The sequence below is a fragment of the Pristis pectinata genome, chromosome 6 (genome assembly GCF_009764475.1).
Source record: "Pristis pectinata isolate sPriPec2 chromosome 6, sPriPec2.1.pri, whole genome shotgun sequence".
Lineage (NCBI taxonomy): Eukaryota > Metazoa > Chordata > Chondrichthyes > Rhinopristiformes > Pristidae > Pristis > Pristis pectinata.
In genome coordinates, this window is record NC_067410.1 from 92,467,451 (window position 1) to 92,493,452 (window position 26,002).

The 26,002-nt window shown below is 37.1% G+C and overlaps 1 protein-coding gene across 8 annotated transcripts in view; it reads right to left on the bottom strand.

Moving 5' to 3' along the window:
- Positions 1–880: 880 nt before the first annotated feature.
- The window catches only part of LOC127571282 (DISP complex protein LRCH3-like), a 105,662-nt gene continuing 80,540 nt past the window's right edge, over positions 881–26,002 (bottom strand). For 6 of the 8 annotated variants that reach the window (XM_052017539.1, XM_052017543.1, XM_052017544.1 and 3 more), the window contains 6 exons: positions 21,775–21,832; positions 20,904–21,020; positions 18,477–18,595; positions 17,279–17,416; positions 12,647–12,724; positions 5,184–9,156 (listed from right to left, as the gene is read on the bottom strand). In XM_052017539.1, the coding sequence (XP_051873499.1) occupies positions 8,950–9,156; positions 12,647–12,724; positions 17,279–17,416; positions 18,477–18,595; positions 20,904–21,020; positions 21,775–21,832 (717 nt within the window). In that variant the 3' untranslated portion in view covers positions 5,184–8,949. Of the gene's footprint in view, positions 9,157–12,646; positions 12,725–17,278; positions 17,417–18,476; positions 18,596–20,903; positions 21,021–21,774; positions 21,833–26,002 lie in introns of all 8 variants that reach the window. The other 2 variants (XM_052017540.1, XM_052017542.1) reach the window with 2 other exon arrangements.

Sequence of the window (26,002 nt, forward strand, 5' to 3'; positions counted from 1 at the left end):
TTGAGGCCAAGCATGATGCTTTCTATTTACTACTAGTTCCAGTCTATCAACCCAGCCTACTTACTCTATTGTTTTTGATTAACCGATCCTCAGTCCACGTTGGTACATTACACCTGTTTTCCAAGTATTAATTTTGTGTATATTGTAATTTGGTGTGAAGCCTTGTCAAGAGATTTTTGAACATTCAATTGCATTGACTGGTTGCTGCTTATCTACCCAGGTGATTAGACTCAGAAATTCTTGAGATGTATTCCTTCTTAAAACGGTACCAATCTTTAGCCACATCTCCCAACTATTTCCACAATCCTCGGCAAGCAACTTTGAGCCCTCAATCCATCATTTGGACCTCCCTCTCCTCCATATTCTTTTTACTGCCCCCTCCTCCCCCCCCCCCCCCCACCCCTCATCACTTGACTACCCAAATTCCAGGAATGTGGAAAATAAAAACTGATTTTGCACACCATCTTGAATAAGTCTCTTCACATTACTGCAAATTGGTTTAAGTAGTAAGATAGAAATCGTTCACCACAAACTATATGATCCTAATTCTCTAATTGCCTGACATTACAGCTGCTATAAGGGTCCCATAGAATACTCCAATCTGTCTTTTCCCCACTTTTTATTTTGCAGCTTCACCCAAACTAACTCTACATCTTAATATACCTAAAATCCTTTGTTACAGAATTTTGTCATTTGTAATTTATCATGCCAAACTGCAGTGCTGAAATTCTGTTTCACTCTGTTGTCTTGGTCACTCTGCGCTAAAGGTTAAATTGAATCATTTGATTTCTCACTATAATAATAGTTCAACCAGTTTGTTGTAAATTAATCATGTTGAGTTAAGGACAGTCTGAAGGAAAAGTAAACACAAATATCTGTATGCTATTTCCATATACAATCTTTATTCATCACAAAAGCCTCATAAACCTATAATGTATGTTATACATATGTACAAAGGTGACAGTTACAACCAAAGTGGAGTTGACACAACATGCCTCTTTTTTTTACATAACAAGTATCTATACAATATAATTAAAGCCAAGGCCTCCAAGTTTTTAGTAGGTCTACCATGGAAAATAATTGAACAAAAGAATACACATCCAGTCTCTCTGCAGCTGTAAGAACACATATGTAACAGATCTAGCTGCTCTCAGCAGACAAAATGTAACATTAATATAGTTCTTAAAAGAGAATATGATGAACATAAAACATCCAATATTGTGTACAAATAACCATAACCACGAGCAGCTACAGGAGTATTTACAACAGTCTACAAATGGAAGGCAAAAAAAAATTATACTAAACAGTCATCCATGTACGTTCACCACAAACATTTAAGTACTGGTTCCAACTAGCTGGGAAGTAGAGTTAACTTCTTTGTAAATTATTTGTTTCCATATTTGTCAGTTTCAGTCTATTCTGTTTCAAAAGGTTCCAGCAATAACATATGTCAACATTGCTTGATGCATTTCAGTTTACTCCTTGTATAAAAGTGGTTCCAAACCTGATTCAAGCTGATTTTCAATGGTCAATGCAATTATTCAATGACATAACATTATATTCCTGCTGAATACAAGTTAATTAGAAATTTCATTATTTCTAGGGAGTGGAACATAAAGATCAGAGATTTAGAAAAATTGCACCCTGTGAAATGCAGTACCAAATAACATTTACAACAGTCTAATATTTGCCTCTTGAATAGAGCAACAAGGTACAGTAGAGTTACTTAGGAACTGGAATACAACTAAGATGTCCATTAAGAATCCCATCTGATCCATTTAATGATACTGCAATATTGAGAAGGAAATAAATCAACTTAATCTGCAATGCAGTATTATTTAGTTAGATATTAGTCATACCTATATTTTCAAAACATTATTAATCTTGTGAAATGATCATAACCTCCATTAGGTGAATGCATTTTAAGCATGCTAATCCTACAAACAAATTAGAATGACAAATAGACAAGATCACAAAGAGCAGATACTGAGAATGCTGGAAATCTGAAGTAAAAACACAAATGCTGGAAATGTTCAGCAGGTCTGGTAACATTTTTGGAGAGAAACAGTTAACTTTTCAGATCAACGACCTGTGCTGACGAAATATTAACTATTTGTCTGCACAGTCAAGATCACCATGCTAGGACATAATCTGAGCCAATATGCGATCTTAAATTCCTTGATCAAGACAGGACATTATACAACAACCTTCTGAAAATTCTGTTTAGTACAAAAAATTTTTAAAGTCATCATTTGCATAGGAATGGTAATGAAACAGATGCACCCTTAAACCAGTATTATTGCACTTTTTACGACCCAGTTTAACTCAAGGAATGAGAAAATGACGTCCCAATTCACCAGATTCTGTACTGTACCATTTACAACCTGACTTTATAGAAGGTGCTTTACAGGGAGTACAAATTCTGGTCTTAAGGCATTACAGAAACATTGAATAGAGGTGTCAGGATCGATGAATAGAACAAACTTCTCCCATGATTCTAATTATAGTTTTTAACTTCATAATTTTTCTGTTGTTGCTATTCAGGTTTATATCTTAGCACAATTAGAAACAGCACCAAACTTGTTCAATTTCAAGATCCAGAGTCACAGCTCACTGCTAAAGAATGTGTTAAGTGCAACTTCCTCAGTAGAATAATAGTAGAACAAAAATAGAAAAACATTATCTAATTGTTGAAATTCTCAGTTATAGATCAAAATAAATGGCTGATTTACTTGCTAATGGTTGCTTAGGTTTGGGGTACTTTCACTGGTCAGAAGCACGTAACTTGACAGCAGTCACAGCTTTGTTGCTGCAGCATTGCTTTCCGACAACACAATGCTGCCAATTATTTTTGAATTTGCAAAGTATTATTTCCTCATCAAAATTAATACCCTCTCACTGCACCCAGTCTCATCTGCACTACCTCCTATCCCCATTCCCAGTGACTCAAACTTATTGCATCAGAGCAGATAATATGTTTCTGATCAAAGATGGGCAATAATCAAAGATTAATTTTAAAATACATTTTCACCCTTATCCCTATCCGTCTTTTCCTTATCTCTCTTATTCCCTACCAAATTAAAAAATGTGAAAATGAGTTAATGCTTAAATATATCGTTTCTGTTTGGGAATCAGACACACAAATGGCTACTGCTCCAGTACAACACTATTCAAGTATTTCCAAATCACTTAGATGTTCAAATATATGAATAAGAATTGTGCACTTTTCTGCCCAGCAAGTTCTGCAAAGGCAAAATGTGAAGTGGATTTGTCATGCTGAATTCACTTCTTAATTAATGTGAACGTTGTTAATCTGCGCCTTGACTGTTTCCAATTTAGATCAAGTAACTTTCAAAAACTCAATGGGTTTCTACCAAGTCAATCCGACACCAGTTAGCAAACTTGAAATAATGAAAATGGAGAAATACAAAGAGATTAGCATTTGGGTAATAAAATCTTATTGTATAGCTTAAAATCAAAACAGAATTCGAAGCAATCCTGTACTTAAACTGTTTAATAAGAAAACCTGGAATGTGGTTATTCGTGAAAAGGGAACTGCAGGCAAAACTCCATCTGTTCAGATCATAAATAAAAAAAAGGAACTCCCTTCTATTGTCTACCTGTGCTACACTTAAGAACAACCCCAAACTTAAATGATGTAAAACATATTGAAAAGTTAACCACTTTGGTACAGATAACAACAAAAGTTTGGTGTGAGCATTCTAACTGTTTGAGGGTGGAATACAGGACTTCTCACATAATGATAGGTTGAAAATTTTAGGTTTATGATTATTGCAAGTGTGAATTTAATTTTAAAGATTACATCATGAGAAATAGTGGATACAATTTATTCCACACAGAGCCTTTCAAGTCAAAACCACAACTAATTAAGTCTTAAAAAGATAGATAAGTGCTATATAAAAATGATGTGAAGTCTGCATATCACCGTTTTCCACTGTATATTCAGTTTATGCTATATAAATAATTAGATACATAAATGAACAAAAATGTAGTGGAAGGTACTAAAAGTCATGTAGAAAGCCTACACTACAAACAGATTTACTTCTGATGTCATGAAGCTGACTGAAGTTCATGCTACTTCATGAATAAAGTGCATTTCACTACATTACTCAAATACAGCTGAGCAACCAGAGGTTATTTAGTGGTTGTTTTATCAAACTTGTGTACTATGAATAAATATAAATGTATACTCTATGAACAAAATCTAACGATAAAAAGTTATAAAAGCTCAATTAAACCACTTAGTTAGATTAGAATAAATGCATACATGAAGGCAACAGAAAGCAATATCTATGTATAACCATGTCCATCTACACTTCAAAATACATAACAAGGACTAAGGAAACCCTGTAACCAAACCTGAAATAATTCATACTGTACTGATCCACTTAAGAGTACAGTCAGTGCATAGTTTCTAGAAATGGATTTCTAAAAACACCATGTAACATTCCCTTATAAGAATCATTACAGTATATAATGGGGTTCAGCTACTGGTGAAATATACCATTCCTATACAAAAAATACTGAGTGGACATTCATGCATTTTTGCAACTTCTCAGTATTTCTTACCAGACAAGGGATACACTAAGTAAAAATATTTTTATCAACCCTTGTGAAGATCTGCTGCTATTATGGATTTCTTACTCCTATTTAGAACATGGAATCAAATTAAAATTATATTATGTGGAACTCTATTGTGAATTTCTTATTGCAATGTATGTCTCAGATGGTTCTGACTGTTCCTATCAAATTCCCAGCTTATTGGCCACCACACAAACAAGAAATTCAATACATTGTCTGGCCACTCATGAGGCAAGTTATGAGGGGTAATCTATTTTTTGTTTTAGTTCCTTGATCTGTTGATAATACTACTCTGTGAAATAGCTCAGCAGCTTGAGTGCTACTATGAAAACCACTTGGATCACAGTACCCGAGCTAGAAAACAAATGGAGTGCTGCCTTTTTGGAAAAGTAACAGAATGGAGAGATCAAAAAGGTCACGTTTAGCAACTGGTTGCTAGTGCTGACAAGGCAGAAAATTATCATGCAGATGCTAAAAAAAATGTTATAAATATGATCACCATGCAGAACAACGCGGAGCACTTTCTATAATGCTGCAAAGTATTTCTTGGGTGTGATGCTCATCACTTGTAGTCTCTAGACAGTTGATTAATGGTGCTGTTTGGTAGGGGCGAGCTCAAGCAGAGTTTCTATGGTCACGGCTACCTGTGCCAGTCCTTTCTCTTCTAGAATGTGAAGGGGCAGGCACAAACGATCCTAAACAAAATCAAAAACAAGAGAAAGGGAGGGGAATAAAAGGAGGGGAGAAAAACAAAATTAACAAATGATATGCTTGTGTAAAATAACAAAAATTGGAAGATCTAAAAAATGAAATGATGACATCAAATTAATTTGCACATAAATGAATTGCTGGAAGTAGGCAAGCAGCAATGAAGTGGGAAGACGGTATGGTTACACTTGCTAATGGCTACTTTCCAATCAATACCCCACTAACTTCAAACCTCATGCCCCGACTCTTACTACATCATTACCTACAATATGCCTGATAGATGGAAGTGCAGTGCAAAAATAAATATACTTTGCTCTAAACCAAGTGAATTTTGGATACCTAGTTCCCAAATTTGACATTAAGTACTGTTCACATGCTAAATTTGTGTGAGTAAAGATAAAAGATGTTAAAAAGATATTACATTGGGTTAGTTTATTATTGGTAGACCTTTCATCCTCTACATGCATGGTTAAACATGCGTTAGTGATCTATGCACCCAATTCCTATTTAATATACTAAGAGGCAACAAATCAATTTCCTTGTTGAATTTCAACTATAATGTTAAGATAGACCTGGCTTTTCTGCAAAGGGAATACACATTAAAGAATTTTACACATAATGGTACAGATCCAGACTTTCAAGGTTGTCCACTGGAAAACACTGCAAATTTATTACTTGTCCCTTTCCCCATCAGAAAAATGACAAACTTAGTTTTCTAATCCGAAACTACTACTGGGTTTAATCATTTCTAAGAAGCCTGCAGACAAATTTGGAACTAATGTAACAAAAATCAATTATTATCAAAACAAAAATTCCCCGTGAAAAATAAAAGTGATATGAATTTATAATTTTTCTCTTCAAAAATATTAATTATTCTTACAATTTATCAATGGTGATCTCTTCCTGTTAAATGGAAACTTCATACAAATTGGAAAATTCTTTGAAATGCAAATGTTATGGGGTCAAGAAATTCTAATTATACTATTTGTTCATCAGACATTGCTTTAATTAATTAAAAGCTTAATTTTTAAAATATTATTTGAAGTGTTTAGATTCTCACTTGCAATATTACATAAAATTAACAATAACCCTCACCGTTTCTCACTCTAAATGCTGACTCAATTACTGAACGCTTCTGACATTTTGCATTTTTATTTCAGCAGTCACAAGTCAACTCTCAAACTAAAGAGACATTATTTACACCTTCCAGCATCAAGGAATATTTTTAAAATCTTCAGAAAATTGATAATTTTATTACAGAATATTATCTGCTGTTCCTTCAAAGTTACACCTTACAAAACATCTTGCCTAATTAAAAGTAAAACAATGTTTATCTGACTATTAAAACTAATTTTATAAAAATCTTTCACTGATTGAGTGGTAAATTACATTCACTGGTATAGTCCTGTGATGTGCAGATTACATTGGTCTAGGCTTAAATTCTCATTTGAAGTGAATCAACTTAATCAGTCAGAAAACAATAGTGTTAAAGTTTGTCTCGAAGACTGGGATATTGTAAAAAATAAGCCCACCAATCCCACTCCTGCCTTCTATCCTGTTGGAAAGGGATGTACTGTATATGTACAGTGTTTGCTGAAAAGTTATGGTTGACACCCTGATGGTTCATTATGCTTGAACATCCTGTTGGACAAACACTTTTCAGCTTCACATGGCAACAATAAACATCCAGCAAGAGGGTGGGCTCTGGTCATGGAATCATTCCCCAGCATGAGCTAGGGCAAGGATGATGATGCTAAAGGTTAAGATTCAGAGAAGAGCACTTATTTCTTAAAATGGCTTGTATCCACTTTGGTCAATTATTAACTTAGGTCTCAGAAGCATGGCATATTATTGGGCATAACTGTAAACAAATCACAACTATGGCATCTCTTATGTATTATGCAAGGCGTTAGACTGATTTCATCTTTGGTACAATGTAAGAGTCAGACATGCTGTGATTAATATGAGAGAAATAAAAATGGATTTAGTCTTGTATAACTAATCCTGACTACCACAAAATTATTTTCAGTGATCTAATTACAGGTACTAACGACCACTAACTCTAGTACAATGTCAACCATTCTGAATAGAACATGTAACAACTTGCAAAATATATCATCTTTACTGCTGTTCATGAAAACAGGCACAAATGTTACATGGAAGATTGTTATGCAAGTCATCTATTCAGAAAGTAAATGTATGTGCTGATCAAGCATTCAATAATACTTGCTTTAAAGAGCCGAGTATAACAAGGTGTTATATATATAAAAAAGCAGTCTTTTCAAAACATAAAATCTTTAATGTTTCAAGGTAAAAGGCAAAAGTAGGTTGTTTCAATTCTCCATCAGTTGATGTTATTTTTTTTCTCTGATGATAGTGTTTAAATCAAAGACATCAAAAGTACCAAATATAAATTAAACTATTATGTATTTGGTTAGGTAAGATCCCTGTACCTGAGAAAAGTAAGTTCTTCGCTTACAACACGTAAGTACTTAAATGGAAGGTTTGTCTGCTCCAAGGTGAGCCAATCTTTATTCCATTAATTTTGATTACATTCTCTGTTGCATAAATGTTATGTTGAATCTTATTTACTTCCTGAGAGCAGGCAGAAATTACTCTGAATCAGTCTGCATTTGTTGAACAATTTTCAAAGGTGGTAGAAGTTCAACAGTGGGGACAGGACCAAGGTGGTTTACACCTGATGCATTCAAAATTCTACATAGATTTTCTAAAATCAATTCTTTTCTCCCCCCCCCAAAATAAACAAACCAATTGCTACTGAACCTATTCTTGCTTTGGCTTTTAACAGAACAATTCAACAGTTGTACTTTAACACACCCAGTAATAATAATATTGAAAGCAGAGAAACAATAGGCATATTGTTAACTTGAATTTTTGCATATTTATATGTGCAGAATAGATTTACAGTAAATGAAGATAATCAATGCTTCTGCAACCTCAATTTTTATACAAGCCACTCAACCACATTATAAAAGCCAGGACTATCAACTTAATGTTAATATAATCGATTCAAACACAGGCATTTAAATATAATCCAAAGGGATCATAGTTTGATGGACTTAAAAAAGGAATTGTTTTGAAGATTATTTTAATGCATTGCCTTTTCACATCTGGCAATCCAAAAGCAGCCCTAAAAAGGGAGCAGAAAATCTTGGTAATGTTAATTGTAACTACTTGATCTATTTTCCAACCAAGAGGTCCTGCCCTTAGAACCAGCCCCAACAAAGTATAAAAACGGGTCTTGTTATTTTGGAAATACTTTAATCCGATTATCAAGATAGTCACAAATAGTCATGACAATTATTTAAGTTTTTTTTGAGTGAGTGTACATGCAGGAACATTTCAGCCATACAATGGGTTGAGAAGACTGAATGGAGTAAAAAAAAAATTGGAACTTGGCTTGAAAATCCATTAAATGCCAAAAGAAATGGTATGAAGGCACTACGAATGGTTTGTTCTCCAAAATATTAGAAATCTAATCATTGATCTCTAGTAAAAAACCATAAAGTACTAGAAAACATTTTCTATGGAACTTTTTTCAACCAAAACCAGTAGTGCAGTTCACTTTACAGACTCCCTTTCTCTCATCCTTCCCCTTGCACATACCTTCTCTTCTAATTAGAATACAGTCACCCAATGGTACAGAGCAAAAAGCAGAAGCATAACATTGATGTAAAAGAGAGCAAAGCCTGCAAGCTGGCCACCAGAGAGAGGGGCAAGAACAGGACTGGTTATGCTTGCTCCCAAAGTCAGTAGCATGTCAACCGTCTTTTGAGTGCTGAGGAGGTTGGCTTGGAGCACATCAGATGAAGAGCAAAGGTCATCCTTCCAATGTTTCAGTGAGTGAGGAGAGAAACGACAAAGAAAAATTAGTTGAGAAAATCAGCATGCAACATTTACTTAGAATTACTTTTACCTTTGCCTCATTTCAGAGCCATGCACAATAAACAGAGTGCACAATTAACTTCGATGCTTCAATGTGCCAGCATCCCATTTAAATGCTGAATTCATTTCTAACATTTATTTAATTAGCAGCTTCTTTTTTTACATTCCCTTCTCATTATGGGAGATTTCCTAAGATTCATGGATTTGCAGACAAATTCATTAGTATAAATATTTTCATTTGATGGAACTTCTGTTTACATAGATGGACTGTACTGTGATAGAAGTCGCACAGGTTACTGCTGCTTATTTTAAGTATATTCTTGCAACAAAATTTAAGTTTCAAGGGTAAGCTAAGCCTACCACTCTTGTAGCTGCACTAATGGTTTCAACTGGCACTGCTGGAACATTTTCAGTTGTCAGTCACGCTAGGTTGCACTGTACCATGTCATTGCTGAACTGGAGCAGGAATCCTTATCTCTTTTTGGCTCACGTCTACTGTAAAAATAGAGATGGCAATAATTGATTTAACTAATGGAATAGAAACACAAGAGTTCCTCTATGGGAAAAAAATGTTTGGATGATAGATGCTTTGTAGTATAAAGGAAAAATTTCATTAGCACTACGGCAAAAAATAAATGTAATAATTTTGTTTTTCTTGTTCTCACAGTGCTCATTAAACTTGGGAGCTATTTGTCTTTAAAAAGGGCATGTTATCTAGAATATTTTAAAATATTTTTGCTAACATACAGTATATTATAATTTTTAATAAATTAGCAGGAGTTATAGCTGTTAGATACAACCTTTGCACATGACAACAGTTCTGATAGCATTTCATTAGGTCTTTGCAAACTAAGCAAAATGAGAAGAAATGAGAGCAGCACCACGTTGATTCCAGGGGAAGGATTCAGAGGAAGAATGAGTTGGGCATTAAATAGCAGCTAGGTGTACAAACGACACAAGCTATAAAAGTTATCCAACATCCATCTGAAAGCAGTCCTGGCATGTACAAAAAGGGGGGAAACAGTATTTTTCCTTTACATCCTCTTGTTTAAATACAAAAACATTCACCAATTTCCCACCTTTTGTTCTAAAAATTTAAAGGAAAAGTATTTTAATTTACAGCCACTATTGTTTTCATTGTTACAGTTTATTTTTCAATTGTTCTCAATAAGAATCAGAGAAAAACAATTTCTTAAGACTCCAGTGAATCTTAGAAACACATTTCAAATGCACAATGGAATTCATGTTACGATGGTCCAGTCTCTTCTAATTCAGGTTTTATAGTTAAACCTAATGTAAGACCACAATTCAGATCAAAGAAACACCTATTTAACAGAAGCATGAAAGAATGGGATGTACTGATAAAGCAGAAGAATTTGACCTGAAAGCATAAATACCTGTGCTCGGTGAATATTCCAGAGGTAGACTACAATATTTTGATTATGATAAATTTTAAAATGCTTTTATATTACTTTAATTATGATTTGCAGAAGGACATTTTACAGTTCATTGCATATGCCATTGAGAAATGCAACATTAGGGAATGGGCATTTTGGTAGATGGCTTATTTCTGTAGTTTTCCAGCTATTCCATGTACATGTACACGTAGCAAAATATTCAATTGTTAATGATCTGCCACAGCACTGCTCACAATAATCCATAGTATTTGTTGTTTTATTTCAGTTAGTTTAGGATCAATAAAATGGTGCACAGAAAGTATACAATTTTGTTGATCAAATACCTGGTGGAATTAACAGTGACAATCATTGGTAATGCACTCTGTGCAAAGAATATTTACTGTATAGCGTTTATAAATCTATTGCAATTGTTCTTGGCCTGACCTGCTTTATTCTCTCTGTTGAAGATGCACCAACAAGAAACCTCTCATTTGAAAGAAAGGAATGTTCAATGTTATGCCCAAACAGTCCAAATAGATTATAGAAAGCAGAAACATTATAATCTTGTCTATGGTCAAAGTATGTTAAGTTATAACTCGTCAAATAGTTTCCCTCCAGCTCAGACAGGTACAAATCCACTTAAACTCAGACAGGTACAAATCCACTTAAAAGATTCAAGTCACCCGACAATTAAAAAAAATCATAAACCCATATTGCCACCCAGAATGTAAAACTTATACTTGATAGGAGACTGAAGCTACTGAAAACACACCATCACTGAACTGTCCTGAAATGAGGAAGTCCTCATTTTTACAAAAAACTTCAGATTGCAAAGTCCCACTTCTTTGAAGTATATTTTAATTAAAAAAGTGATTAAAAACTTGTCACAGAAGCAAAATCCATGAAGACAAAATTAAAGCCTTCAGTATATTTGCACCTTTAAATCTAGTATATACAATATATAACATCAGTTCTAGAATTCAGTTTTGCAATTGCTTATTTATAGTAAAATATATATTTATGAAAATCACATGCAGTTAAAAATAGACCTGAGTTAATGTCAAGGTTATATTTTTAATGAATCATGCAAAATTCCTACAAAACCAAGGAAGTAAAAAAGATTTCAAATTTGTTTCTTTAAACCAATGAAAAAAATCTACTGGAAATCAGCACTGAGAGCAGAAAATGCTGGAAACACTCAGCATTTGATGGAGAGTACCGATGGAAGTGTCTTCAACCTGAAATGTTCACTCTGTTTCTCTATGCACAGATGCTCCCTGACCTGCTGAGTTTTCCCAGCATTTTCTCTTTTATATTTCTTTAAATCAAAGTCCTCTCTGTAAAAAGATTCAACAGAGATCCCAACATCAAAATCCCTTGAATACCGATTCATAAAACCCAGTTTGGTTAATTACCTTACTTGAATATGTCCACACTGTGGTAAATTAAAATTCAACATTAACTTTAAAACAAAGAAGAAATAAAAGTAGCTCTGAAATATCATGCAGTGTTGCACTCTGTACCTTTGTCAGAGAGTGAAAAAAAAAGTACATAGTGCATGATGGGGAGCCGGTCATAGCAGGGTAGAAGAAATTTTCAGGACAGTGGGTAGGTTGCTTTACAGAGAACAGAAACTGCAACTGAACAGATTTGAGTCCAGATCTCCATTAAAAGGAAGAATAGGAATTGAAGTACTTGGGAAATGGGAAAGAGGGAAAATTTATAGAGAGAAATCAGTGAGAGCACAAGGGCTAGATCAGTAAGTAAAAGCAGAGGACGGATAGAGTGTGTACAATGACTGGGTCAGAGAATCAATGCAAGAGAGAAGCAAGGAACAATCACAATAATGTACATTCATTTTAGATCATTTTTTTCCAAAAATATGACTGGTCAATGGTGACTTTTATTTGGCAAGTATTGCATCAGCAATGTTAGAGGTCACTAAACTGGAAGAATCAATCGTGTAACAGCATAAAATCTAGATTTGCATTAACGTAGACGTGAAATAACCTGCAAAACATAAGCGCACATACCTGCGGTACACCAATTTTCTTACATGCCTCTAGGAAGTTCTCCACATTTCGTCTGCATTTTGCCATTGTTAGTTTGGGCTGCAACCAAAAGTTGAACAAGCAAGTAAACTCAAGTCAGAGTTCAGTCCATGGGAGATATGAGAGGAGAGTGTTGGATAAAATGATTGGAAGTGAGGGATTAAGATAGAGGTATAGAAGATATTCAGAGAACCTTTCCTTATATTGAATTACCCCATGCAGTTATACATAAGTAAAAAATTAGTTTCAGCTGAAACTACCAAAGCTTTAAATGCTACCTTAACATTTCAGTCTTTCTACCTGAAATCTCTATACATTAGCAGTTTTAATGAGACTGGAACAAAGCTTACACTGAAGGTTACTTAAAATGGAAATTGTTAAACAATGACAGAACATCAAATGGACATTTGAGGATGCAGTGAGCAAGTTCAATGTCATGGTTTCCTCCCGAGATCTCCACAATCACAGAAACCAGTCAATTTGATGCACTTTATGTGATGTGCAGCAAAGGACACTGGACCAGACAGCATGCTAGCTATAGCACTAAAGAGCTGCCCTCCAGAAATGGTTATGCCTCTAGCCAAACTGTCCCAGTATATTTACAACACTGGCATCTAACCTGTTCACAAAAAGCAAGACAAATCCAACCTGGCTAACTACTGCACAATTAGTCTACTCTCATTCTCCAGCAAAGGTGTCATCGATAGAGCTATCATATAATACTTACTCACCAATAATCTGCTCACTGATGCTCAAATTGGGTTTTGCCAGGACATGGCTCCAGACCTCATCACAACCTTGATCCAAACATAGACCAAACAGGTGAATTCTAGAGGTGAGGTGAGAGTGATTGCCTTGGACATCAAGGCATCATTTGACCTAGTGCAGCATCAAGGAGCCATGATAAAATTGAAGTCATAGGGCATGAAACAGAAAAACACTGCACTGGGTAGATTCACACCTCACACAACGTAAAATGGCTGTAGTCAGTGAAGATCAATCAACCCAGCCCCAAGGTATCACTGCAGGAGTCCCTCATGGCAGTGTCCTCGGCCCAACCATCTTCAGCTGTACCATCAATGCCTTTATTCCATCATAAGGTTAGAAGTAGGAATTTTTGCTGATGATTGCACAATGTTTTAATTCCATCTGCAACTCCTCAGTGAATGAAGCAGTCCATGCCTGCATGCAGCAAGATCTAAACAAATTCAGGAATGGACTGATAAGTGGCAAACAAAATTTGCACCACAGAAGTTTCAGATAATGACCATCTCCAACAAAAGAGAGTGCAACCATCTACCCTTGGCATTCAGCGACATTACCATCATCAAATCTCCCACCAGCAACATTCTGGGGATCACCGTAATCAGAAATGTAACTGTACCAGCTACATAAATAACAGGCTTACAAAACCAGATCTGAAACTGAGTATTCCGTGGAATATGACTCAAATCATTTCAGCTTAACAGCCTTTCCACTGTCTGCAAGCAAGCCAGAAAAGTGAATAATTACTACTTGTCTGACTGAATGCAGCTTAACAACTCTCAAGAAACCTGCACTATCCAGGGCAAAGCAGTATATCAATCACCTTAAACGTTCATTTCAAACACCATCAGCGGCACAGTGGTTGCAGCGTGTACCTACAAAATTCAGAATAGTTATTTACCTAGGCGTCTCCAACAGCAGCTCCCAAACTTATGACCTCTACTATCAAGACAAGGGCAGCAGGTGAACCGCATGCAGGCTCCCCTTCAAGTTGTACACCACCCTGATTTGAAAATATATCACTGGTCCTCCTTCATAAATCCCTAGCAAACAGCTTTGTGGGAGTGCCTTCATCAAAAGAACTGCAGCATTTCACAGTGGCAGCTCAACACCACTATCTCAAATGCAATAAGTGCTGCCCTTCCCAGAACATTTGATATATTAATGTCAGCAAATGCAGAGGTGCTTTAAACAAGAGAGAATTAGTTAGTTACAGTAAAGTTGCCATGTAGATTTTCTGGAATTCCATTTAGCTCTCTCTTCCCTGTTGAACCTTCACACACAGTCCTGGGAAACAATGAACCATCCAGCATATCATTTAAGCATTTGCTATTTGATCACACAACAGATTTGCACCTTGTCCACAAAACCCAAGTTTAACACGAGTTCCCTCCATCCTTCTTATCCCCAGACAACTGAAACAGTTTGAACCAAACTGTCTACGTGCATTCCTGATCTTTCTGGTTTAATATAAAGTGCCTTTACCTATTGGGTCCGCTATCTATTCCCTCTACTGCCTCCAAATTGTCAAGACTCCGTATCCCAACATCAATACTAAATGAGATATTTCCTCCAACCAAATAATGAGATGACCAAATTAATTTTCTTCAGTGCCTGCTACAAGTTCAGTTCCCTAACCACTTACTCCATCCCCCTCTCTGGTAACAGGTCAGGCCAGATAAACTATAAATCACACATCTATTGCATTATTATGAAAATCAATTTCTACCTCCCATAACATGAACCTGTTCCAGCCTCAGCCCATCAGCTGTTAAAATATTTATCCCACATCTTTGTTACCTTTTGATTATTAAAATACACTTGGCTGACCTTCCTCTTTCTACCTTCCATAGACTTGAGGTGATTAAAATACTGCTGCTTGTATACTAACTCGCGTGAAGTCTCATTCAACTACTACTCCGTGCTCACTGTTAATATCATAATGAAATACAAGACAATTGATGAAAGGAGACCTGGACTTTAGAAAATGTGAGTTTTAAGAACACAATGGCTTAATTATGGCAAAAAATCTTTCAGTATCATCATAAACTGGATGTAACTATTACAGTACATAATTCCTATTCTCACAGAGGAATAACAACAACAGTAATGTGTATTTTACACTGCTTTTAACATGGCATAATGTTCCAAGGTATTTCAGAGGAAAATTGGACACTGAACCACAAAAAAGAGATATTAGAATAAATAATAAACAACTTAATCAAAGTGATGGCTTTTAAGGAGTGCCTTAAACAGGGTTTAGATAAAGAATTCAACAGCTGAGAGCTTTCCCAGCTGAGAGCATGCTTGCCAGTAGTGAAGCAATTAAACTTGGAGGTAAGCAAGAGGAAAGAATTGGGATAATCGTGGAAGATTATGGGAATAAACAAGGTTACAAAGATATAGATAAGTAAGATCACGGGTGCATTTGAAAACAAGGAAAATAATTTTGAAAGCTAGGTTTTACTTTAACTGGGTGCCACTGTAGGTCAGTAAGCAGAAGGGCGATGAGTAACTGAGACTTGGTCCACACTGAGACATAGGCAATAAAGTTTTAATCACCGTAAACTAAAGGTGGTAGAATAATGGAAGCTGGCTTGGAATGCATTGAAATAGACTTCTAGAGGTAACGAAGGGACTGATTACAGTGGGAAATAGATCAGCTGGAAAGTTGTGCGGTAATGCACACTGGGAGGTCAAATTCTGGTAAAACATATAGATTAAATGGCAGGGACCTTAAGAGTGCTGATGTACAGAGAGACTTTGAGGTGCAAGTCCATCGCTGTCTGAAAATGGCAACAGAGGTAGGTAGGGTCGTGAAAAAGGCATTTGGTATGCTTGCCTTCATAGGCCAAGACATTGAGTGCAAGAGTTGGGATGGTGTACAAAACATAGGTTAGACAGAGTATTGTGTACACTTCAGGTCACCACACTCCATGAAGACATGGTAGCAATGGAGAGAGCATAGAAGAGATTTACCAGAATGCTGCCTGGGATGGAGGGCTGTAGTTATAAGGAGAGATTGGATAGGCCGGGTTTATTTTCATTGGAATATAGGATGCTGAGAGGTGACCTTATGAAGGTTTACACAATTGTGAGGGGTATAGGCAGGAGATAGAAACATTTTCCCCTGGCAGGGGGAGGTGAGGGGGAGAAATTTAAAAGAGATCTGAGGTGTAAGCCTCTCACACAGAAGGTGATGAATATGTGGAACGAGGAGGTAGTGGAGGCAGATATTTTTGTATTGTTTAAAAGGCAGTTGGACAGGTACCTGTTTAGGAAAGGAGTAGAGGGACGTTAGCCTATTGCGGGCAAATGGGATTCGCGTAGCTAGGCATCACGGTTGGCATGGATGAGGTGGGCTGTAAAGGCCTGTTTCTGTGCTGCATGTTTCTATGATTCTCTGATGACAGTTTTTGCAGCAGGTGAGCTGTTATTGTGTTGGGTCTGGGTAAGTTTAAGGAGGTTAAAATAGGTGGACAATAAAGAGTGAATACATGATGAGAAAATAGTCATAGGGTGAAATATGAAACCAAGGTAATGAACAACCTGGTTCAATCCCAGAAAGTTACAAGGGAAAGAGTTGATCTGGCAACTAGTGAACTGAGTTTAATACAGAGATCAAAGACAACAATTTCTGTCTTCCAATATTTAATCGGAGGATTTTTCTACTCATGCAGTACAGAATATTGGACAAGACTGATGATTAATAGATAACAGAGGGGTCAAGGTAGGTGATGATGAGGTAAAGCTGGAGAGCTGGATGCCCCAAGTGTACAAGTGAAAACTGACACTGTGTCAGTTGCTGTTGAGGATGCTTCTGATGGCATTACATTTCAGAATACTCACCACTGCCGGAGATGGGACATGTATACTAGGGACTGACCGAGGTCTCACATGATTAGCCAGATGACAGAGGACAACACCATCTGTAAGTGCTGTTCCAAGATCACTTGGGAGCGAAACCTTTAACCGTGTTTCAATGTTCTGAGAAATAAATCAGTGAAGATTGTACAATGTTTGATTGTTTAGCAAATACATTTTATAAACAGTGATGCAGAGGATTAAGTGATATACTAGATTTTCAGTTGTGCAACCTTTGCTTAAATCCAACACAGGTTGATCAAATAAGGTAATTTTGTTTTACTGTCTGATAGCTAAAACATTTTGTAACAGCAAATATGGCCCTGTTCCTAATGGATATATGAACACAAGATAAAAGCAGATTAATCTGGGAATCATTAGTAATTAAGTTGGCAATTTCCTTAAAGATGGCTGATGTCAGAAATGAAAGGACTCTCATTGTTGCTTTAAATATCTTTTTGTGGGACAGACATGCAAATTAGAGAAAACACCAGAACTAGGTGCTCAAAATAGAAGCTTGTGTTTCCCCAACTTGACGAGCACAGATCGCAACAAAGTAAAATTTATTACAGCACTTGGGAACTGCTGGCAACACCAGCATTTAATGTTGATTTCATTAACTTTGTAGCTTGTCAACCTATTTCAGAGGGCAGTTAAGAGCCATCTATGTTAGCCTCCAACATAGTGCTATCTATGTTCAGTTTGCATGTTCTCCTGTGACCGCAAAGGTTTCCTCCGGGTGCTCTGGTTTCCTCCCACATCCCAATATCGTATGGGTTGGTAAGTTGATTGGCTATTGTAAATTGCCCTTAATGTGTAGATGAGATAGAACGATGATGGGAATGTGGGGAGAATAAAATGGGATTAATGTGAATGGTTAGTGCAGACTCAGTAGGCAGAAAGGCCTCTTTCTGTGCTTTATGACTTTACAACTGGCAGGCTTCAACTACATCTCTAAGCTTTATTCCAACAGCACATTAAGGTTCCGGAGTTTTTTTTTGGCAGCCTGAGGGGATGTGAATAAACAGGACAGGTATCTTCCTGGTAAGCAAGTACCATTTGGAATCATTCTATCATTAACTCATTAGTATGTGTCATGATCTATCATTAGGTCATTTTTCTGTGGACTTGTTTACTGCAGACTAGTGCAGTGATGCTTCAATTCTAGTGGACAACTGATTACCTTCCTTAGTTGCTGCACAGCTCTCTGTTCATCCTCATATTGCTTTTGGTTCTGCAGTATCATCGGGATTTCAGAATCCTGGACAGGGTTTACAGAGGAAGCAGCAGCAAAGTTCCCATCTGGAATAAAAAGTAAATTGTGTGTAAGAAGTAGCCACAGAGATATTCCTGTTTGACATTAATATCAAGTAAATTGTACATATTTGTTGTTCAAATCCCCATGTCAAGATTCAATGGGATTACATAATTTCAAGCCTTAAAATGCATTGTGTAATTCATTTTAATCAAATGATAGCCACTCTACTCAAGGCATCATGAACAAGAAATTAAAAATCAATTGGGGAAAAATACAATGCCCTGCATAATAGGGAATAAAAGGATAATAGGAAATAGCAGGAATAAAGTAAGGAATCAATATACACCTTGATCATCTTTCTCTTCAACTTTTTGTTTTCTCCTGAAGGCACTTACTTGCTCAATGCCAGACTACTCCCTTATTGCTACATCCCAATTTAAACATCACCCAAACATTCATTTCTCATGTGGAAGCCTAGATCATTTGGTATTTTTAATCCGGCATCAATAGAAACCTACCAATGTCCAGAAGCAGGACCTACAACTATTTTTCCTGGTCCCAACCTGGGACCTGAGACTTATAAGCCAAATCTATCTCTGCTAGTAGTCAAGATCAATATCATCGCAGACAGGCATCAGACCCAGAACCCTCCTGATCGATATACAGTAATCCAGAAACTTGAATTCTAAGCTTCTGAGGAGGACAAACTGGCATTTTTAATGCCAGATTGCAACACAATTTGCATTTCTGTATAGACTTTAATGCAGAAAAATCCCTGGCACTTCAGGGAAACTTTCAAAGAAATGAACAGAGCCAATGAAGGAGATATTATTAGTAGCTATGGTGAAAGTGGTGCGTTCAAAGAAGATCTTGACAGGAGGCACAGAGATTTAAGAAACAAGTTTCAGACTGACACCTATGTAGTCCAAAGCATGTTTGCCAATGGTGTCCATATATTAATGCAGAGGCAACTTAATTGGAAGCCTGAGCATTAGGTGCTTGTTTACACATGAAGCAGCAAAGAATAAAAACCATTGTGAAAACTGGAATCAAAATCTATCCTTGATTCAAGATGAATTTTCTTCCAAGGCTTCTTTCAATGTATGATCTACATTTGTACTTGATCATATCATATTTTCCTTTAAACTCTTATTTATTCTCATGTTTACTAAATATTTTTATTATTGCCATAGCACATCTCTGCAGGAGTTCCTCAGGGTAGTGTCCTAAGCACAACCATCTTCAGCTGCTTCATCAATGACCTTCCTTCAATCGTAAGGTCAGAAGTAGAGATATCGCTGATTGCACAATGTTCAGCACCATTCGTGACTCCTCAGATAATGAAGCAGTCCACATCTAAATGCAGCAAGACCTGGACAATATCCAGACCCGGGATGACTAGTGGCAAGTAACATTCGCGCTGCACAAATGCCAGGCAATGACGATATCCAACAAGAGAAAGTCCAGCTATTATCCCCTGATATTCAATGGCATTACCATCACTGAATCTCCTACTATCAATATCCTGGAGGTTACCATTGACCAGAAACTGAACTGGAGAAACCAGAAACACAACGTGGCTACAAGAGCAGGTCAGAAGCTAGGAATCCTGCAGCAAGGAACTCACCTCACCTCCTAACTCCTCAAGGCCTGTTCACCATCTACAAGGCTCAAATCAGGAGTGTGACAGAATATTCTCCACTTGCCCGGGTGAGTACAACTTCAACAACACTCAAGAAGCTCGACACCATACAGGACATAGCAGCTGGCTTGATAGGCACCCCATCCACAACCATTCACTCACTCCACCACTGACACACAGTAGCAGCAGTTTTTACCATCTATAGGATGTACTGCAGCAACTCACCAAGATTTCTTAGACAGCTGTCTCCACAAACCCATAACTTCTACCAGCTAGAAGGACAAAGGCAGCAAATGCATGGGAACACCACCACTTGGAAGTTCCTCCAAACCACAAATCATCCTGACTTGGAAATATATCACTGTTCCTTCACTGTCACTGGATCAAAATCCTGGAACCCTTTCACTAACAGCATTGTACATATACCCACACCTGAAGGATTGCAGCAGTTCAGGAAGGCAGCTCACCATTGCCTTCTCAAGGGCAATTAGGGATGGGCAAATAAATGCTGGCTCAGCCTACGAAGCCCTCATCCCTTGAATGAATAAACAAAAATGAAGCATCATTTTCTGTTGTTGCATGTCACCTACTGGTAACAGAAATACTGCATATATGCAGATAGACAAGGACTTGCATGACAATCAGTGCTAATGACCCAGTTTCCTATGGCTCACAGAGCTATGCGAAATTTACTTTCACGTCACACCTACCTTTCTTCATTTCATCACGCATGGCTGCTCTCAAGAGGAAGCTCTCAGGTCGGTTAGCTTGTGTGGACTGTTTGTAAAAGTGGGAAGAAGAACCAGGATAAGGAGGACCAGGCTGGACTGCAGCCAGACAAGAGGGTAAAAGAATGAGCAGAATTTGATGGTAAGATTAAGAAACAGAGTTCAATCAACAATTAGTAGGAGCAGGGGAAGAGGGAGACAATAAGAAAACAAATATTAAAATGGTAAATACCAAAACATAATAACATTGTAATTTTATGATGTATGATAAATGGTTTGATCTATTTATAATGGGTTGGTTAAAAGTAATGGTCTTTTCAATGTTAATTTTCCAATTCTGTTGTGTATATCTAGCAGTTTTTAAATTTTAGAGACAAATTGAATAATACGAATATGAGCTCAAATGATACAAGTGAATTAAGCACACATCAAAGTGGGAAATCTGTTTGTCAGTATCACCCAAAAACTTTTTGTCCCAAATGATAAGATAATTTTTATATTTGTAGACTCACACGAGTCCACCACTAATCTACCTAGAAATGTGAAGTTGGGTATCATGGGATTTCCCAGAGATTTGTGAATATATTAATGGAGGGGGGGGGGGTTTCAGAGCTTTATGAACAACATGTGCCATCATCAGATCCAGTGCACATTTTGTAAGGCTCACTTTCTTATTAACTAGGTGAATAATAGCTGAATCTTGATCCTTGTCTCAGATGCTTAATACAGTGCACTATCATTTAAAAACAAATAAATATTTTACTTAACATCAAATGAAGAAAACACAAAATACACCATTTTATTGTGTATACAGACAGGGGAACAATGGTTTTTGCTCTCGATTTTCTCTTACCCATATGGACAGATGATTGGGTAGTAGCATTCGGTGACACAGGTGCTTTGTCTTCACTCTAGGAGGAAAAAGTCAAGATTTTTTTTTTAAAAAAGTAAAAGATAAACTGCACAGAGACTAAAAATAAGCAATGTGGAGCTTCTCCAAAATACATCTTGTTTCCTCTTCAACATCAAACCATGTCAACATCTTGTTATTCCTTCAGAGCAAAGCAGTGAGTAAAAGTGTAAAATGGACTGAGATTAGTTCATTCTACAATAACTTATAGTTAAATATAAAAGTTAATTAAAGTTAAAAGTTTTAGCTATGCCATTGCGCTTTGCATGCCACTGTCAGCACAGATTTAGTAATATAGGCCAAAGAGCCTCAGACCTGATCAATGTCATTTACTTCCCACTCAAATCAATGCTAATTCTAGAGATATGAACTGACTGAAAGTATAATACAATCTAACTGGCACTGGTCAGTTACAGAAACTCCATCACATCGTAAAATCTACTTTTACTAGGGCTCCCAATTTATTATCCATTGATTTCAGTTGGGAAGCAAGAGCAAGCGAATGGGGACAGATTAGGACTCAGTTAAGGCATCCTCCAGATAAAGATCAATGTGCAGGTATGCAATGAAAGAACTGGATCTTGGTTGACATAAGAGAGACTGCAGATGCTGGAAATCTGGAGCAACACACATAAAGTGCTGGAGGAGCTCAGTGGGTCTGGCAGCATCTATGGAGGTTAATGAACAGTCGACTTTGCGGGCTGAGACCCTTTGTTGTCCTGATGAAGGGTCTCGGCTTGACCCTCCATAGATGCTGCCTGACCTGCTGAGCTCCTCCAGCATTTTGTGTGGGTCTTGGTTGAAGTACTTAAGGGCAATAAGTACCTAAAAAAAATTATAGCACAGCTGGTTAATACTTGGGAAAAGAAAGGAAATAAAGAATCTGAAAGCAAAACCTAAACTGTAGCAACCTCCAAAGGCACAATTCCCTTCCCACCCATGGTGAAAAAATTATGACACCCGAAAACACAAATACCAAGGATTTTTTTGGCTCTGTTGCCCAATTAATGCACACATTATGTGAGAGGGTACTAAGATAAGTGGAATCTCATCTCAGTAAGTTTCCAAATAACAGTTCCAAAATATCCTTGAACAGATTACATGTACCAGCTTGGTCTATGGATAATAAGTATTTCAATACAGCTATAAGATATTTGAAAAAGTAAGTTTCATACAATATCCACTTTTATGAGAATAAGATCAAGATACCTAAAGAGGCATGAAGGCACCAGGAAAAGGAGTAACTGACAAAAAGCAAAAAGACAAAATTTGAGTAGCAGCATTGATGAATGAAATAGTCTTAAAAGGTTTCCACAAGTTCTAAAGCTAGATAGTGATTCAGAAGGCGAAGTCATTAATGGTGGTTTTCTATATTATGTTTAGAAATTACCATGTGAAGATTTCTACATTTCACGATCTTTCTGGATCAACATAGCCCATTCCATTCTTCAGGTTTGTTCATTATATAAATCATGGTATTGGAATATTGATCTGAGATGTGCAGTAAAATGACAATGGATGTTTTTATTGAGAAGACATAGCAAAGGGTCAAAGCAGAAGACATATGCAAAGTTGAAAGCTGAGTGTAGAAGAAATGAGAGCTGTAAAGTGGCATAGCTAGAAGAGCCACTTCCTCACAGTGCTGGAGACCCAGATCCAATCCTGACCTCAGGTGCTGTCTGTGTAGAATTTGCACATCCTCCCTGTGACCACGTGGGTTTCCTCCGAGTCCTCTGGTTTCCGCCCACATCCCAAAGATGTGCCGGTTGGTAGGTTAATTGGCCACTGTAATCTGCCCCTAGTGTGTAGGTGAGTGGTAGAATCTGGGGGGAGTTGATGAGAATGTGGGAAGAACAAAAAATGGGATTAATGTAGGATGGGAGTAAATGGGTGGTTGATGGTTAGCTTGGACTCTGTGGGCCTTAGAGCCTGTTTCTGGCTGCATCTCTCTATGGTTCTATGAGAAACTATGCTCAGACAACGGCAAAATTCAATTTCAAACAGCTGAACCAGGAGAGATTAAAGGATTGCATTTTTGGATAATTTATACAGAATCAAGTAATACTATGGAGAAATTGTTTAAAGCTTTTCTGCATACACAGAACAGAAATGCAATTCACATGCTAAATATATACAAATCTTCTGTCCCAGATGAAGAAATGGACAGCAGATTTTCCTAAATTTAAGGCACAAACAAACAAACACAATTTTGGCTTTCGTAAAATCTTCACTTAAATGACATTTCTGTAGATGTGTTGAAATTATAGTGAAGATATTTTTAAGACACAAGTCACCTGGCCAAGCAGGCACTTCAAATACGCTCAGCTCTTCTCACAAGTGTACTGCGATCAGCATTAACAAAGAATGGCTCACCATGTTTTCTCCAACTCAATGCAAGGTTGTATGTATTGCTTACCTGGATGAGTACTACTCTGGAAACATTCAAGCAGCTCAATGACATCATGGACAAAGCATCAGGGAATATGCTGGTAGTTCCGTGTAAAGTGCCAGTATGAAGCTCAACAGTGGAGCCTAAAGTGGCAGTAGCTCCCCAATGCTTATGCTGGTGAATCTGCTTAAGCAATCTGTGCCCACTTAGAACATAGGAAGTTCAATGATTTCAAAGGAGGAAACCAGCTGTGAGGAAATAAGGTACAAGTATTTTTGCATTTTTTTTTTAGGAAGTAATGTACTTTTGAATGTTTTAAATGTCTTTGCTTTTTTTGTAATATATTTAACAATTTATGTACTTGAAGCTGTTTTTTTTTAAAATAGCTCACTTAATTTTTGTTTCCGTAAGTTTTTGAAATGTTTCTAAATGTTAGATGGGTTCGGCTTTACTTGACAGAGGGGCACGGCTGAGTCTGCTGTCCAACTTTGTAGTTGTTTCATGGGCAGGATTTGTGCTGAATCCCACCCTTCTTCATACGACAGGGTTTATGCCCAGAAGGCTCTACTGCAAAATAGGTCCTCACTGCTGAGACAGGTATCAGCTTCAGCCAGCATGTTTTCAACAATGGTTGCCAAAATGGCAAGTGAAAACATAGTATGGAACTCACCAATGACCACAAAATCTACGACATTTTTTCCCTTAAGTCCTTAAAAGTATATATGGGCATAGCTGGCAAGGTCAGAATTTTTTGCACATTTCTAGTTGTCCTTAAGATGGTGATAACGAGCCTGCCACTTTGACTGCAATGGTTTGTGTACTGAAGATACTCCCAGAGCTGTAATAGTTACATGATTTTAATGCAGCAATGATGAAGGAATGGCACTCAAGTCAGGATGGTACTTAACAAAAAGGTGAATTTAGGTGACAGCCTTCAACACATTTGTTACCCTAGTTCTTCTACATGGTAGTGACCACAAGTTTGGGAGTTGCTGCCATACAGCAAAGTGATTGTACACATTGCAGTGACAATGAATAGCTGAGATGGTGGATAGAGTGCCAATGAAGCTGGCTGTTTTGTTCAAGATGTCGTCAAACTTCTTTAGTTTTGCTAGAGCTGTATTCATCCAGGTAAACAGAGTGCACTGCCTTATTTTTTCAGATAAAATGCTTTTGCATAGCTCCTTTTACACACCTTGCAGCACACGGTCCAAAATGATTTACAGCAAAGTGTCTGAAGTGTAACTACTGCAGTAATACAAGAAGCACAGTAGCCACCTGTACACAAGCAGCCATGTCAATGTACATCAATCATAACAATTTTTGTTTAAGAATGCTGATTTGACAGGTCAGTATTTACCAGGATACAAAGGATAACCTCCCTATTCTTGTCTCAGTGCCTTGGTATCCTCTATGTTCCACTGGAGGGCAGACAGGTCTAATTAAAGTCTCACCTGCATCTGTGCAACACTTCCTCAGTATTAAACTAGCGTGTCAGTCTAGATTTTTGAGCCTTCTGGGATCGTTACCACCAGTAACATGCATTCTTAGAAGATGAAAGGCTTTGGACACCAAGTGGTAAGCTAATGGCCACAGAACATGGTGAATGATAACTCCTCTCAGAATGCATTTAGCATATTTCAGCAACATCAACACCAATTAATGTTAACAAAATGTGCTCAGACTCTCTTTTGGTGGCAACATCACTTGGTGTGAATAAGATATATTTATTAGTCACATGTACATCGAAACACACAGTGAAATGCATGTTTTTGTGTAGAG